Source organism: Ctenopharyngodon idella, chromosome 13 (genome assembly GCF_019924925.1).
Source record: "Ctenopharyngodon idella isolate HZGC_01 chromosome 13, HZGC01, whole genome shotgun sequence".
Taxonomy (NCBI): Eukaryota; Metazoa; Chordata; class Actinopteri; order Cypriniformes; family Xenocyprididae; genus Ctenopharyngodon; species Ctenopharyngodon idella.
The window spans coordinates 32955533-32972849 of NC_067232.1; the positions used below are offsets into that span (position 1 = coordinate 32955533).

A 17317-nucleotide genomic window follows, 5' to 3' on the forward strand; every position below is an offset into this window, starting at 1 on the left:
TAGTTTGACATGTTTGTATGATTATTATTATGCATTTGTAATCAAAGGCAAACAATTGTATAAGGATAATGAAATGATTTAATTAAAACAACAACAAAAACTGTGCAAATAATTGTTAATGCCTTAATGATGATTCAATCATATTAACTAGCCTATTACAGCATTCATGTGTGTGTATTTTTCGTGTTTGCCCATTAGGTACAAGCAATGGCTCTGTGCTGGTGTACAACTTGACCAGTGGCCTCCTGCACAAAGAGCTGAGTGTCCATTCCTGTGAGGTCAGGTAAGAAACCTTTACTCTATAATTATATATCTACACCCATTCATGATGTGACATGAGAATCCTATCATACAATAGAACACTGGTGTTCAATCCTCGGTGCCAACTGCATAAACATAATCACTGTGTTAAGACTGTCTTAAAGGGTTAGTTCACCCAAAAATGAAAATTCTGTCATTAATTCCTCACCCTCATGTCGTTCCACACCTGTAAGACCTTCGCTCATCTTCGGAACACAAATTAAGATATTTTTGATGAACTCCAATGGCTCAGTGAGGCCTGCATTGACAGCAAGATAATTAACACTTTCAGATGCCCAGAAAGCTACTAAAGACATATTTAAAACAGTTCATGTGACTACAGTGGTTCAACCTTAATGTTATAAAGCGACGAGAATACTTTTTGTGTGCTAAAAAAACAAAATAACGACTTAATATCTAGTGATGGGCGATTTCAAAACACTGCTTCATGAAGCTTCAAAGCCTTACGGATCTTTTGTTTTGAATCTGTGGTTCGTAACGCATATCAAACTGAAGATAAACGAAGGTCTTATGGGTGTGGGACGACATGAGGGTGAGTAATTCATGACAGAATTTTCATTTTTGGGTGAACTAACCCTTCAAGAACTAGCTTGACCAACTAGCAGTTAGCCAAGGGGTAATCAGTTTAACATTTCAGATTCAGACCTATCTAACTTTTCATGTAACTGGCTTAAAGTTATGACAAATCTTGAAGAAACTAATTAGATGACTATCTTTTAAGACTACTATAAGCAGTTTATGCAACTGGATCATGGGCTGTGTCCCAAATGACGTACTATACACTATGCACTTAGAGTGTTTTCACACCTAGCTCCTTTGTAGCATTTGTTTCAGAACCTGATGCATTTTCTCCCTTAGTTTCGTTTAGGCATATGAAAAATCATGCTCAGATCCACACCAACATAATTGGTCAGAGAGTGCTTGAACAAGGTGGTGTTGACCAAATTGAAAATGAACTCTGGAGCGGTTCACTTGTGGTGAGAAAGCAGTCCAACCTAACGAACCATGTTGCATCATAATTCATAATGCATTATGCAGAAATCGGCATTGTCTAATTTTGTGGTTGAGCGCATTAGTTAAAGTGTCATTACTTTGAAAACGCTGCATTGCAAGGAAGCTGCCCAGATGAAGCCATGATTCCCACTCTAACTGCTATATATATATATATATATATTACCACCTCGGGTACCACCCCAAATTCACTTCTCTGTTGCGTCTTCTTGCACTTGAACAGACAAATACACACAAAATTATGTCAAGATGCCCATTTTGGCCAGTATCCCAATTAAACATAACCGGTAATGTGGTAAATGAATGTAAACAGTTAGGGGGAAAAATTGGAGGTGTGTCAGTATATTAGATCTTTGCATTAGGTCTTAAAAGGCTCATTTAGGCCCCATTTACACTGCATGGTTCAAGTAACCCAATTCCGATTTTTTTTTTTTTTTTTCCTCCCATGTGAAACCACAAAATAAAAAGCACACAAACTTGTACCTGCCCTTGATATACAATCACTTATGAACGCATTGGTTTTAATGACTAAAAAAACCTAGTATAGGATGGCGGATTTGAACCAGAAGCTGTGACATGTTTAACAAATATCTACCCGAGTATTATTCCACTCGCACGCTTCCAGTGGTGCTGCGTTCGTATACTGTCGTGAAGAATTTGTATTATTTTGATGTAGGGATGTAACTATTGCATTAAAAGGGTTTCTATATGAATTCATGTCAATAAATTAAACTCAGTGTTCTATTGAAATTGATTTGTGATGTCGTATATGCTATTTTTGGTACGTTTCGCCAAGTGCAATGTAAAAAGAAGACATCGGATACAGGTCAGTTTTAAAAGAAATGTAAGCACGTCGTCCAAAAAAATTGGATATGGTCAAAAGATCAGATCTGTGCATTAGGACTTGCAGTGTAAATGCGGCCTTAGACTGTCACTCCAAATTTTTTGTGCATATCCGTTTGGAATCCGATCATATTTAGCAAGTGTGAACGGCAAAAATCTGTTTTGAGCTACATTCATATGTGGTTAAAAATCCTACTTAAATCTCATTTCTGAAAACCCATTTCAGTCTAACCGCTCTAATCGGATTTTGCGTGGTTTATGTCACTTTCTTACTCCACATAGAACGTAAACATGTCGTTGTTATAGGAAACATGCTGAAAGTTGCTGTAGAAACAAGGTAAAAAATCTGTAGCGTTGAGCCTAGCGCACTGACCGCAGGCTTCTGGAGGGGATGTAGACTCATACGCAGGAGAGGAGGTTGGAGGGTGCAGAAACTGTGGCTGTTTTACACAAGCATCAACGTCTTGAACTTGATGTGAGCAGCAACCACTAGCCAGTGTAGAGAGATAAAGAGAGGTGTAACATGGATCAGTGGAGAGGAACCAGGTTGATGAAACCAATCTATGTGTATACATGGATGAATAGGGGACCATGATGGATAGAGGCCAATGTGCTTTTCTTATACAGTGTAGTGTTCATATCTCTGTCTGGAGCATTGCATGACCTGTGCAGAACGCAGGGTTAGAGCCTCCTGCTGGCCTCACGAACACATTTTCATCTATTTTCATTGTTCAAAGCTACTAGATAGACAGCTACTGTATCTAGCATTAACATCTGGAACTGCATACCATTATATTTCACATTAGATAGTTGAAAAGTTTTGAATAACAAATGACAGATTTGGGGACAGCCTGAACATTACTTTATTTAATGATTTTGCCGTAATTGGCACACATGAAGTGTTCTTGCTGAGTCATGGTGCCATCTTGTGGTGTAATTGAATGGAATGCACTGGGGTCGGATGTGGGACATTTCCCACCTCAGACCACTCGAATGCAGAATTAGGATCACTAGAATCTTCCAGGCAGGTGTGTTGGAGCTAAACTCTGCTGGAAGTTTGGACACCCCTGCCATTTTCGTTCTATTTTCAACAGTTTTTCATAGTTTTGATGACTTTACTATCTGCTTGTTAAGTCGTGATACTGTTTCCAGGTCCAAGCCTCTACTTGTTTCAGTTGAGAATACTATCTCAACAGCTGTTTATGAGTACTATTTATTCATATCACACATTTAAGCTAAACTTTAATAAACTCATGCTGTACATTACAGTCTCCAGGCTCACTGCATCCCAGACACCAATGTTTTAATGATTCAAGGGTTAGGATTATGTTTTTTTGGTAGTATTACATGAATATTAGCACCATTTGCTGTTTGCTTTTGGTATCTCGTAGAGCGTTTGGACCCAGAAACAGTGACGTGTCAAGCCAGATTTAACAAGTGGATTATTCTGAAACACAGGACATAGTAATATAGTATGTACATCCACACACATAATTACAGTGAACATCTTCATTTTATGAATTTTGGTTTCCTGTAAACGTGTTCCCTAAAAATATAATGCCGCAGTGTTTCCAACTTGCATTATGATTCACTGAGGATTGTCAAAAACAATCTCAAGAGATGATGAAGCAGCCCTGCATTTAAACTCATAAAATGAAGTTAATGATTCTGTTCGTGAGTTCACTGCAGAGATCAGACCCCATGACACACCGGCTGCCCTCATTTTATTAATTATCTCTCTCTTTATTTAAGCAGACGCCATTTCCCCCCTAATAAACTAAGCGAGAGATTTAATCAATTATGTCGTTAAGCAATTGATTGAAAACAAACACTATCCATTGTATCTGTTGTGGCACTTCCTTGTGAAATGGATGACTTTCAGCATGTTTGGTTAATTTTAATTAGTGAAGGTTTTAAACAGAGGAAGTTTTGTCAACACTGCTACAATGACATATTCTGTTTCAAAAGCATTGTTTAATGCCTTACTGTATTCTATATGCCAAAAAGTAACACATAGACATTTCTGAGTAATCAAAGGCCCCGATATACTTCAAGCGAAGTTCTTTTGGGGCAAAAAAAAAAAAAAAAAAAAGTATACGGTTTTCAAACATTCAAATGTTGTCTGCTCTGCTGGAGGCAGCGTTATCCTCTGTCAACAAACACACAGCAAACATTGGCAGCGGTGGAGCCCCAGAACACACCCACCAATTGTGTAATCATCATGGAGGAATGGTTGTTCGAATATGCTAGCCAAAACTTTGGTGAGCTACCAAAACAAACTCGAAATGAACTTCGTTTTGGCCAGATTTTGTTCGAAACGTCAGTTCGTTCTTCAATTCCACTTGAAGTATATCGGGGCCTCCCCTGATCATGCGTTTACACTGTGTTTGACGGGTTAGCTCACCCAAGAATGAAAATTCATCTACGTCATTTACTCACCCTCATGACATTCCAAACCCATAAGACTTTCGCTTATCTTCAGAACACAAATTAAGATATTTATAATGAACTATGAGAGATTTCTGTCCCTCCACTTAAAGTCTATTCACCCAGTTCAAACATTCATAAAGACATTGTAAATGAAATCCATATAAAATGATCTCTTTATAAGATGAACAGATTAAATTTTTGGCTATTACTCTCATATAAATATTGATCAGCAAACATAGAACATTCAAATTTAAGAGTTTAATAATAAACAAAAGCCTAACCATACTTGCTTGACTCCTGAGAACAAGCCTCGTTAGTTCTTGCAGAAGCTCAAAAGTGCTGCATAACATTGGTTCTTGCACGTCAAGTACCAAATTTGAGTGCCCTATGTATATACGCTGATGTTCATCATATAAAGCGATCTCGTCTCATCAGAAGACTTGGATCAACCCACTTGATTTACAGGGGCTGATATAAATAGGGCTGAGCTCAAAAATGTTGACAGTATTCAGCATCTCTATTTATGTATTTTCTCTGAAATGGCTTCCAGGATATCCTACTGTATATATAAACCTAGAGTGGAGGGGACAAATATCTTCTGCTCATAAGCTTTGCAGCTTTGCCACTCTTGACCAAGAAGAACATAAAAGGCTGACTTGAATAAAAGGAGTTGGAAGAATGTTTTATGGAGGGATGTGACCAAACTGGAACTTTTTGGACCCATGGATCAGCGGTACGTCTGGTGCAAAAAAGGCAAAGCTTATGAGCAGAAGAACACCTTCTCCATGGTCAAACATGGAGGTGGTCCAGTCTTGTTATGGGGGTCCTTTGCTGTTGCAGGAAGTAGAAATCTTGACTGTATGAAGGACATCATGAATTCTTTGAAGTATCAAGCCATTTTTGCAAAGATGGTGATGCCTTCGGTGCAGAGACTGAAGCTTGATGAACTTTCCTGCAGGACAGCCGTCCCAAAGTATACATCCAAATCTACTAAAGCTTGAGTAGTTCTTAAGTGGCCTGTACAGTCTTCAGATTGAAATCTCATTGAAAATATTTGGTGGAATTTGTAGAAAGCAGTGGTAACATGGAAACCAAACATTATCAGTGATCTGGAAGCTTTTCAAGCAAGGAATGGGCCAAGATTGCAGTAGAGAGGTGACAGAAGCTAAAAGAATAAAAGATTCTGCACAAAATGTGACTTTTGGGGGTTGAATAATTATGTACACGTATGTTTAGAGCCAGTTTGATTTTTTTTTTTTCATTTTTCATCAACTTTACATTTTTAGAATCACTCAAATGTGTATTAATAAACTTTGTATAATAGTTTACTGATGCCTTTGATGAATTGTTTTCATAAAGTTTTGTTCTCAGAAGCAAAATGTCTTGCAGGTTAAGGGGGTTGAATAATTTTGATCGCAACTGTATATAAACCGAATCAATAATAAATTGTTAATGTGTTTAGCTTTCTGTAACAGATATTTTTGGATTCTCTAAGGTGAGTCGTAAAGTGAGCAGGATATATTAATATTTAGCGTATGGCTTCGGCAGGCATGTATTTTCATACCAAGTGGGGCAGACAGTGGCTCCTCGGCTCTACAGCGCCACACTATTTTCCTATGCAAATCTGTGGTGAAAAATGGAACTGCAGCGCACTCTAATTGATAGCTGTTGGGGCAGATTTCAGACTCCCCCGTTTATTTTCACGTTACCTTAATCAAACCTCAGTCCGATATCAGTCCGCTTCTGATGTGTAGTCTGCATCAGGTCAGTAACTAGTTGGCATGTCTGTTCTTCGTATCAAATTAATGAAAGTGCGAATGCGAATAGTCTTTATATAGTTCTGTTGTGTTTGTTTTATGTTTGTTCTGAGAATAGAAATGACTTTGTTTTCCTCACCGGAATTCCTCCACAACTTCTATCATTCTAAAGCAACTTTCGTAGGCAATAAATACTACATTAAGTCAATAGCATTCTATGCATGCCTGTCAATCAAAATTACAGCACCTCCCTCAGGCTGAATAACGCAAGGATGTTAGACCTCTGCTGAAAGTGTGTCTGCATGTGTTCAGCGATTAGAATGTTAGAATGTCATAAACTAGCGCTAATACCCAGAATCTGCCCTACCTAAATGTACGGTCAAGAGCCGCTACTGCTCACTTGTCATCATGCCACACATGCAAGTCTAAAACTTTCCCCAGCCCTGTGCCCTCAATCCATAGAGGCTCCTCATTTCCATATCATTTGCATTTTTCCAGGAGAAGTGGCCTAATTAATCATGTGGCCATTTTGTGTCTCATTAGTGCTCTCTGCTTGGATCCCCCAGCCAGGACACACCGCCCAGCGCTCTCATTAGACAGTCCATCATTCTTTCTGCTTTTACTGAACACAGACTTTCTCCAGACTCATTGTTTTTGTTTTTTTTGTTTTTTTTTTCAGTCTGTTTCGAATTATAATGAAGGCCTTTCATGTTTTGAGTTTTCAAGAGCATAAATAAGAATTCTGGGGATGTTGTTGTGCTACATGCAGTAAGTGGAAAAAGAGGAAATTCGGAATACGTAGTCAGTTTGTGTAGCACCTGTAGAATCAGTCTGTTAAGGAGCTATATCATTGAACATGTTTTAAAATAGAAGTGTTCAAAGTACTTTATAGCCATACTCTAATTTATAAGCTCCCTCTCCAGTCCTCCCAGAGTACTTATTGAAACTAACCTGCAAACATTTTCTGTTAAGAAATTGTCATTCTGTTGATGTCAGGGACATGGGCACATTAAAGTATTAATTCACACACACACACAAAAAAGAAAGTAAGTCATCAGGTCACAAGTTGTCACTTATTTCTAATGTGAGCAGATTAGCCAATCGTAATGTCTTAAACGTACAGTAGCAAAAATAGCACAATTATTTCTAGAGGTCAGAGAGAGGGGGTGGGGATTAAGAAATTTTCTTCTAATGTTTTTCCCTTGATATCTTTGTCTCTTGCAGAGGAATCGAATGGGTTAGTTTGACTAGTTTCCTGTCCTTCGCCACCTCTGTTCCCAATAACCTTGGACTTGTGAGGAATGAACTGCAGCATGTGGACTTGCGCACAGGTAAAGCACACACTGATTCATACATTACACACTGGTATTTATGCTGATTGGACATTGCTCGATCTCCTGAGTGCATTCTGACTGTCAGTGATCATTGTTATCAGCTGGAAAAAAAATGTTCTGAAAGTGATTCCAATATTATTCCCTTGTCTTTATCATTATAGCTGTGATGTGGATGTCACTTTTTCTCATTGAATTAGAACTGTTATTAAAACATTATAGTTATTGTCCTTTGTGTGAACGAGCCTTAAAGGAATAGCTCACCCAAAAATGAAAATTACCCCATGATTTACTCACTCTCAAGCCATCCTAGGTATATATGACTTTCTTTTTTCAGACGAACACAATCAGAGTTATGTTAAATAATGTCCTGGTTTTCCTAAGCTTTATAATGGCAGTAAACAGAGGATAAGATTTTGAAGCCCAAAAAAAAAAAAAGAAATCCACATGGCTCCTGGGGGTTAATAAAGGCCTTCTGAAGTGAAACGATGGGTTTTTGTAAGAAAAATATCTATATTTAAAACTTTATTAACTATAATAGCTTTCGGCAGATGGCCGTACGCATTGATTTGTGGCAGAAGAGTAACCCCTGACCCGATGCATGACGCACTGACAAACGTGGAAGCTCAGAGGATAGAGCAAAACAAAACACCGGTCATGAATTTGAAGTCTAAAACAAGAATTTCTAAAGCGAAATGTTGGAGGATTTTGATATAAGAGAAGAGGAGCTTGAGTTTGTTGCCCAGCCCTATTTGTTTGAACCGTGAGAGGCGTCTAAGATTACGATACTCCTACATCACGTCAGGGGTTATTCTTTTGGTCGACAAGCGTATGGCCATCTGCTGAAAGACAGTTATTTAAGTTTTTAAATATGGGTATTTTTCTTACACAAATGCATTGCTTCACTTCAGAAGGCTCCCCTGGAGCACATTTATGATGGATGGATGCACTTTTTTGTGCTTCAAAATCTCATCCTCTATTTACTGCCATTATAAAGCTTAGGAAAACCAGGACACTATTTAATATAACTCCGGTTGTGTTCATCTGAAAGAAGAAACTCATATACACCTAGGATGGCTTGAGGGTGAGTAAATCATGGGGTAATTTTCATTTTTGGCTGAACTAACCCTTTAACTCATCCCACGATGGTGCACTTGATGAATTCATTACACAAAAGTTATTTGTGTCTCACAAAGAAAAAAATGCATGGACTGCACATACATTTTACCAAACAAACAAAAGCACATTCTATCCATGCTCTCGCTGATATAATCCTACCTGATGATCAGTAGCGGTTCACTAAATAAAATAATTCAATAAATACCTATTTATTTATCAAAAATAACAAGTAATAAAATAACTAGAGAAGTTTGAGCAAGCACACGTAATATCTGAGAGAGAGCAGAGGCATGAGACCACTATTTGAGAGCGCGTATCCAGTTTTGTGCGAGTGTGAAGGAAATCCGCCTGCGAGCGGAGAGATTCGTGCTCGTTCATTACATGGATGCACTCTCAAGTTTTATAACATTTGTCATTAAAATAACGCCATAGACACGCCCTTAAATGAACTATAAAAATGAGAATAAAGTCGTGCCTGAAAGCTGCAATTGTTTTTTTTTTATTGGTTAAAATTAATGGAGAATATCTTGTGTTTTTCCGTGGGTGCTCGACCATTTCCGTGGGTGCTCGGGGGCCGGCGCCTATGCTCTCATTATGTTCAGTTGTATTGTTCAGTTTTTGTTAGTTAAGCTATAGAGTGTCAAAATTAGTTAGGTCATGCAGGCGTTGCTTGGAAACCTTGCATCCAGTGTAATAACTTAATGAATATTCATACACTTGAACAGTTGATTCACAGGCTGATTAGCAGTCATACACTTCAGTACATCTCTTTTTCAGGCTATAAACTAGGCCTTCTAGGCAAATCTCACATTAAATTTTAATGAAATCATTAAAGCTGCAAGCAGCATTGATCGGGACCTCACGCGTTGGCGCACGTTTGGGGTGCTGGTGTGTTTTTTAGCATCCCTATATACCTCTCAAAATGCCTGTGAGGAGAGATGTTTTTGATATGTGTGAGTGGCGGTAGAAGTGTAAGAGAGAGGTGTGAGGGAACTGGGTCTAGAGAGTTTTTTATAGAGAGGAATGTACTGAAAACATGTTGAATATGATACTTAAGTGCTCGGTGGACTCATGCAGGTAGGTCTTGACACGAGGAAGGCTGACGATGACACATAATCCAATTAAATATATGGCTTATCTAAGCTTGAGAGAATACAGCTGTACACACCTTTATAATTAGCAAACCAAAAGGCAATAGCATGCAAATGACTTAAATCGAAACTACTGTTTGTCACTTAAGTGCAATAGATATAATGAGCAATAAAAATAACAGTAACACTTTACAGAAGCCTTTATGTATAATGCATTAATTATGCCTTGTAATGTATTGTGTGGTCTCATGAATAATTGTAACCACAGTTATAATACATTATAATACACCTTTAGAAAGTATAAAGTATTAAAACACAACCAATTTCAGATGTAACAAGGAATCTGTGAATATTATAATGCATTCTAACTTTGGTTACAATATTTATGAAAAGATATAATGCATTATAACGTACATTATGAATGCCTTTATAATGCATTATACAGGCTTTAAGTAAAGTGTTTTACCAAAACAACAAATAGCTTATTCTTGCTGACTGCCATTGTTTTAATAACAAACTAATACAATCAAAATACAAATTAGAATAAAAATAGGAAATAGCAATGCACAGTAAAACAAATAAATCCTCTCTAGCAGCAAATATTAATCTAAACTACAGAAACAGGGTATTAAGAAAAAACTTGTGTGGTACTGCCGCTTCCTGATTAATCGCTTTTCCTTGGATTAAGTGTAAACAAATGTTTGAAAAAAAATATAAAGCTTTTAAGTGTTTAAGTATTTGGTGTGGTTTTATAAACTCTATATCAAATACTGTAGGGCTGTTCGAATACACTTTGACTTCTTCTCTGTGACAAGCAGTGTCAGAAACACAGTTCTGCAGTCTGTTATGTTTGCTGGGGCCACATTGGCCGCATTATTTCTGCCTTTCTCTAAGCGCCACCTACTGTCAAAGTGTGAATTTGCATTTTTGTTCATTCGGTATCCTTCACTAAATCTGCCATTCTTCTTGTTCATGTTGGGGTTGTTAACATCAGAATGCACATCTTTTTTTACCTCTTTAACACAGCATGCACAGTGTTGTTAAATTTAACAGGTTAATGTAAAAAGTATTCTAAAAATAAAAACAATTCGTAATAAGGTATCTAGAATCGTTTACAATATTTTAAAGTGCCCATGAAAACAATACCGTGCATGTTCATTACCACGATGAATCATATTACAGAATACTTGCACATATGGCTGTCGTGGTAAAGTAATTTCCCTTGCTGTGATTTTGAGTGGGTAAACAGGCTGTCAATCAGAGCGGTTATATTGTTATGCCAGTAGGTGGCGGCATGGGACTGTCTTTATGAGTGAGTCATCATTAAATTGTTCATAATACACTTACAAACACTGATTCATTTATAAATTAAACAAGGTGTTCAGATTAATTTAACTTCGAGTGCCACTTCACAAGGCTCAGTTGTCATCTGGGTAATGATGAAGCTGATGTTTCACTTCATAGAGATAAATGGCATTGATTCAATGCATTGAACAGCTCTGATGGGAAATCCCCTTAAAGTCATGGGAAATCCCCTTAAACGTTGAAAGGATACTATGACAAAGATATCGCTTTTAACTTCTGACAACTGATGGCAAACTGATTTTTTACAAATATATGACTTGACCTGAAGGACAGACACAGGTAATCGCATACGCTCAGTTCCTGTTGTTGTCAAACGACATGACAGAGCAGCGCGACAGGCTAAAATGTTTGTGAAATTCATTTTTATGTAAAGAAACATGCATGTAAACACAATGGGCGATATATCACGTCACCAAAACTTATGCTCATGTCCATATATTGTGTAATAAGTCGATATATTGATTATCACGACAGGCCTACAGGCACATGTCTAGTGAGGTGAGGTGGTTTTGATTGATTCTGTTTTATGTTTACAGAACTTGGCCTGTTTAAGACAGCTTGCTTGTGACTGGTGTGGAGTGTTTTCTGGGTCATCTCTCTGTGTGTGTGTGGATGATGTACGACATGCAAATCCTAGCATGGCCTTTTCATCAGTGTTTTGTTGTTGTTAACTCTCCACCGCTGTCTGCACTCTTGGTTGATTAGCTCCCTGTCTTCATTAGAACAGGACCTTAATTAGACCAGTCTTTCCACAAACTATGTCTGGGTGAATATCACACACTTGCATACAGATACACAGTCCTTCACACACTAGCTAAACACTTGACTATCTGGATAACAAATCAGGGCTCTGCAAACTCTCAAATCATTAATGAGTCGAGAGAGGAGGAGACTTGAAGATAAAGGTCTTTTTTTTTTTCATAAATTGACTTGTCAATTTTGTTTATTAATTTTAGCACAATTTTCTGCATTTTATACATACAAATCACAGCAACCCACACACAAAAGAAAAAAAAATAAAGGTAACATAACAGTTTGTGACTGTGATAGAGAGTATAAACAGTAACTTACATATGTCAATTATAGCACGCACACAAATCAAAAATATACAGATGGTACTCAAACAGAATAAGCTTTTTACATCCAAATGAATTTGCTATGGTTCTATAACCATTATAGTGGACAGCAGGCAGAGAGGATGGCAAATTTTGAAATTCCATTTCCACACAATGATGTGGAAAGGTTTCAATTTAATGGGAATGGGGTTTTGTGGACAACACAAACAAATGCCTTTTGCCTTCAGATAAAACAACATCCTTAGGGAGTGTGGGGGGCTTATCATCGACACAGAGCACCCCCCTCAATCACAGAAACTGCTTTTTGTCCCTCATTCTTATCCACAAGTGTGAATGATCATAAATTCCTTAGGAAAAACTGCCTGGAAAAAAATAGTTTTGCCATATGGCTGAAGCCACAAAGGAAGGACACTTCTTCAAAGTTCAACATTGCGCATCATATTTGGAGTCTATGGGCCAGATTTACTAAACGGGGCAAATTAGCGTGATAACACAATTCCACAAATGCGCCGATGGGAGTGGCAAATTTTGCGCATCTACTGCTAACACACAAAATAAAGAACAAAGACTGAGTCAAATCATTTACATAATGACCAACGCACAAGAGCAGCGCAATGACCAAGAGCAGCGCAAATTAGTGTTGGGTCGCAAATAAGCAGAGTTGATGCTCATCAGGTGCGGGTCGACACAGGCGCAACTTGTTACATGTAATATATACGGATAACGTCTTCCTCTGTGAATTGACTAGCACAAACATTAGTAAATTGCATTGTGTGATTCGTTTAAATACTCTCCTCCCATAAATTTTGCATCTGAAAGGGAAACTCCTACAAATGCATATGCAGTAAGGTCAGCCGCAAAAACAACTCAGTCCACGCCTTTTCAGTGCTAATTTTGCACTGCGTGTCTTTAGTAAATCCCGACAGTAGTTTTTTAACGCCAAAAGAGGTTTGCGCCGGCGCAAGCTATTAGTAAATCTGGCCCTATGTGTTCAGCACAATGCCTTAATATGGAATTGGTTTGAAAAGTGAGATATGCATAGGTAAAACCTTAAAGATGCTGTTTTAATTGTGAACTTTAAACTATGCAAATAACCCTCACACCAGAGGAGGGCCATACTGTGGCCACCTCTGATGACAACAACAACCAATCACAATGCTAGATTAGAAAGGAGCCAATTTGCAAATCCCTCCTGTTTAGGAAGGATTAAAAGGTTCTCTCTGAGACAAAGAAAAAAAAAAGAAAAAAAAAAGAAACAAGGAAGTTCTGCAAGAAGGGAATTTTGGGGTGTTTGGAAATGGCAACAACGACCAAGCTTATGCCCCCATTTTCAGGACCTTGCACCAACTTCAGAATCTTCTCTTCAGGGATCTTCCATCCATGTGTACCAGATTGTCCGGATCTTCTGCACAGACTTCCGCCACTTGGACTTATCACATGACCAAGCGGAACCTAAATATTATATTTATATTTCCTAATCTGATACTCTGGCAGCAGTGATCATATACACAGATAACATAAACTATTCTCCCACACTTGCCCTTCAAATAGATCCTTGCCAGGTTTTTTTTTTTCCAATCATTTTGCAGTATTTTAGAATTTTGTGCTTAAAGAGGACATGCATGATTTATTAACCACCCTGCTTTAAATGTTGCTTCATAACACTCTTCCAAACAATCAGGAGTTGTATGCAATGAGTTGTAGCATATAGAAAGACAATGAAGCAATAAGCCGTTTAAGGCAGTGATTTCATTTTGGGTAAGGGATGTTTATATGAGTAATAAATGTAAATAAATGGTTCTCAGTCCTGATCCTGGTCCTGGTGTGCCTCTTATTTACCAAACATAATTTATATCAACAGCTCATTGGTAGAAGTGCCAAGTCCTGAACTGGGTGTGACTTGAACCACTGGTGAAGTGTAATAAGTTGTCTGCTACTCTGTTTGTGTACCTATTGTATACCTAATTATACAATATGGCGTTGATTATTGAGGGAATAGTGTGAATAATGAACAAGTGAGGGATTTCAGACAACACTTGATGCCAGTTGACACCAAAATGCATTTTCTGAAGCGCGCCTTAGCTGGCTAAAACCACTTTGGTGAACACACAACCTAAAGGCCCGTTCACACCAAGAACGATAATGATAAAGATATAGTTCTAAAAATCCTTCTAAATACAGTATAAAAGAATAGAGTCCACACCACAGCTATAACGATATAGAGAAACGATATCATTGGATCACTTTCAGAATGATTTTTTTCCCCAGCTGTTGAACATAAAACACTGACGGCCAATCAGAATCCATTCTAATTTTAAGGGCTTGCACATTTAAAATGGCAGGCGACATTGCGGAGAAGTTAATCGCCGAGGTCAAGAAAAAGCCACCACTTTTTGACAAGTCAAACCCCCTTTTCAAGGGTACTTTAAAGAAAATGGATATATGGAAAACAATTAGTCATACCCTCAGAATAAATTATGAGAAGTATTAACGATGAGATCATTATGCCAAGCTAGGCAAACAGTGTAACATAATTACCTCAGGTATCCAGCGCTAGTTTCGACAACATTGTCTTTGACAACAAGTTGCAGTAAAAAAGACTAGGCGTTGTTTTTATTCCACTATATTGATTTCCTCAGCTAAATTCACTGTTAGATTAGATCGATTACACTAGCTATTACACTCGAAACATAGCATGCTGAGGACATCTGCTGGTTAAAGCCGTGTAAATGCAACAAGAACAGCAAAAACGTACACATTTTGAAATCGCAGCGCATGAGCTTGGAATAAACAGACCGTTATTGTTCGTTGGTGTGGACGCAAATATAGTTATTGTTATCGTTATAGTTATCATTATTGTGGTGAATGGGCCTTAAATCTACAATACAAAGGAAATAATTTTAAGCAGGTCCATAATTTGTATGTTTTGTTATATATTTCGGATTACATTTATTTATTGTTTGTTTGTTTGTGCTAAACATTTTACACATAATGAGTAATTTGTGCTTTCTCTCTCAGGCCGGTGCTTTGCATTTCGAGGTGAGCGCGGGAATGATGAACCAGCCATTGAAATGATTAAAGTGTCACATCTGAAGTAAGTAACATAAATGCTTTTCACTCTGGCGCAAACACCTCAGTGAGCACTTAAACACTTTAGTGCCAGTGGTTTCCCTCAACAGTGATTAACGGTTAGTGGTGACAAATACGGACATGCACAAACTACTCTCGGGAATTATTTCCTGAAAGGTGTCTGGGGTGCACTTTCACCAGCTTTGTCTACTTCCTCTCTTCTTTTCTTTCACATTGCAGTTACTTTAACCCAGGGACATCCTGATTGATGTGTCTGATTGTGTAACCTTGCAGTAGAGGGGATTTTATTTATTGTTTGCCATCATTTCAAAGCTTTCACCTTTATCACTTTCCAAACTGCAGTTTGAAACCATTCAGTCAAGCATGAGCGAGTCAGTGTCTGCTGGTTATCAGCCAACCCTAAAGACACCTTTTCACTCTTTACAACAAATGACAGACAATATTGATTTCCATTGGAGAGTCTCACGGTGACTCTGTAGCGTTCCAACTCTCTGTGAATGTGAATTTTTAGATCCATTTTGGACTTCAAATTTGAAATATTTACACTGTATGCAACCCTTACAAATGGATGTGTTGTGTTCCAACAAGGCTATGTCAAGGTGAAAATGACCCATAATTGTTTCCTAAACCCCAAAATCCTTCTACTGACAAGTTAAAGCTGTCATTAATGTTTGCAGTGCAAAATTTAACTAGAAAGGTAAAAATGACTAACAGGTATTTTAGCTACAAATCAAGTGATGTTTTTGAAAACACGGGACATGGAAACCCAATAAATACATTGACTGGAACTACCTCTGCTTTTCAAAGTTTTACACATTCCAGCCAATCAGAATTAAGTATTCAGACAGACCTTGGTGTAAGGGTACCTATTCATCCCACCGTAGTCAATAAAGAGAGAGTAAATGCTTGCACTCTGATACTGCAGACACATACAGAAACGCTGATTAATAAAGACTCGCGCATAGGACTGCACATGCGCATTTCCGGCTAGACTCGTCTGAAAAATACGTTTTTTTTTTTTTTTTTTTTTTTTTAACGCTATTTGAGCATAAGAAACAACATATATGGGACATTTCATGTCAGATTTTGTTGCTGATTTGAAATATGTTATTTAATTGTGAGTTTGCCAAGCAGTTTTTGAGATTTCAGGATTCCCCCATTCAAATAGATAGGACTTCGTCTTGGATGCCCAAAGTAGCTGCCCGGAGGTGTTGCAAATATGGCTGCCGAGTGAACAGACTTTCCTTGAAAGGGACTTTGGTATAGTCTGTAGAGTATCAAGTGCCAGCTCAATTCAGTACCTGCGTGTAGACGATGGATGAAACCTGTTTGGAAATCATCACTATTTTTACAATTCCATTTAGTGCCACTAATGGTCCAGAAAGTCTTTGTTGGTCAGTCATTAATTTATCCATTTTATTAAGTTATGTAGAGACTATGTTTCGGACCATAGGCAGGAAAACACCCTGAACAAATGGACAGTCCATCACAGGGCTAACACAGCCAAACATTCACACTCACATTATGGACAATTTAGTGTCTCCAATTCACCTATGCTTCCTGCATTTGAATTATGGGGGAAATGGGAGCACCCGGAAGAAAGCCACGCCAACACAGGGAGGACATGGAAACTTTACACAGAAAGGCCTCCTGGCTCAAAACCAGGGAGCTTCTTGCTGTGAGACAACAGTTCTACCCACTGAGCCACTGGTCAATCGGTTAATCAGTGTTAACTTTTAATGAAGCTACATTGTGAAACGTTCAGTAACACTTTAGAGAACACATATAAACTATTAACTACGACTTTTCCCTCAATAAACTCCTAATTACTGCTTATTAATAGTTAGTAAGGTAGTTGTTAAGTTTAGGTATTGGGTAGGATT

The 17317-nt window shown here is 38.0% G+C and overlaps 1 protein-coding gene across 3 annotated transcripts in view; it reads left to right on the forward strand.

Moving 5' to 3' along the window:
• wdr11 (WD repeat domain 11) overlaps window positions 1-17317 on the forward strand; it is a 161459-nt gene that overhangs the window by 53712 nt on the left and 90430 nt on the right. For all 3 annotated transcript variants that reach the window (XM_051916179.1, XM_051916178.1, XM_051916180.1), the window contains exons 11-13: window positions 199-283; window positions 7587-7693; window positions 15363-15438. In XM_051916179.1, coding sequence (XP_051772139.1) covers window positions 199-283; window positions 7587-7693; window positions 15363-15438 — 268 coding nt within the window. The remainder of the gene's footprint in view (window positions 1-198; window positions 284-7586; window positions 7694-15362; window positions 15439-17317) is intronic.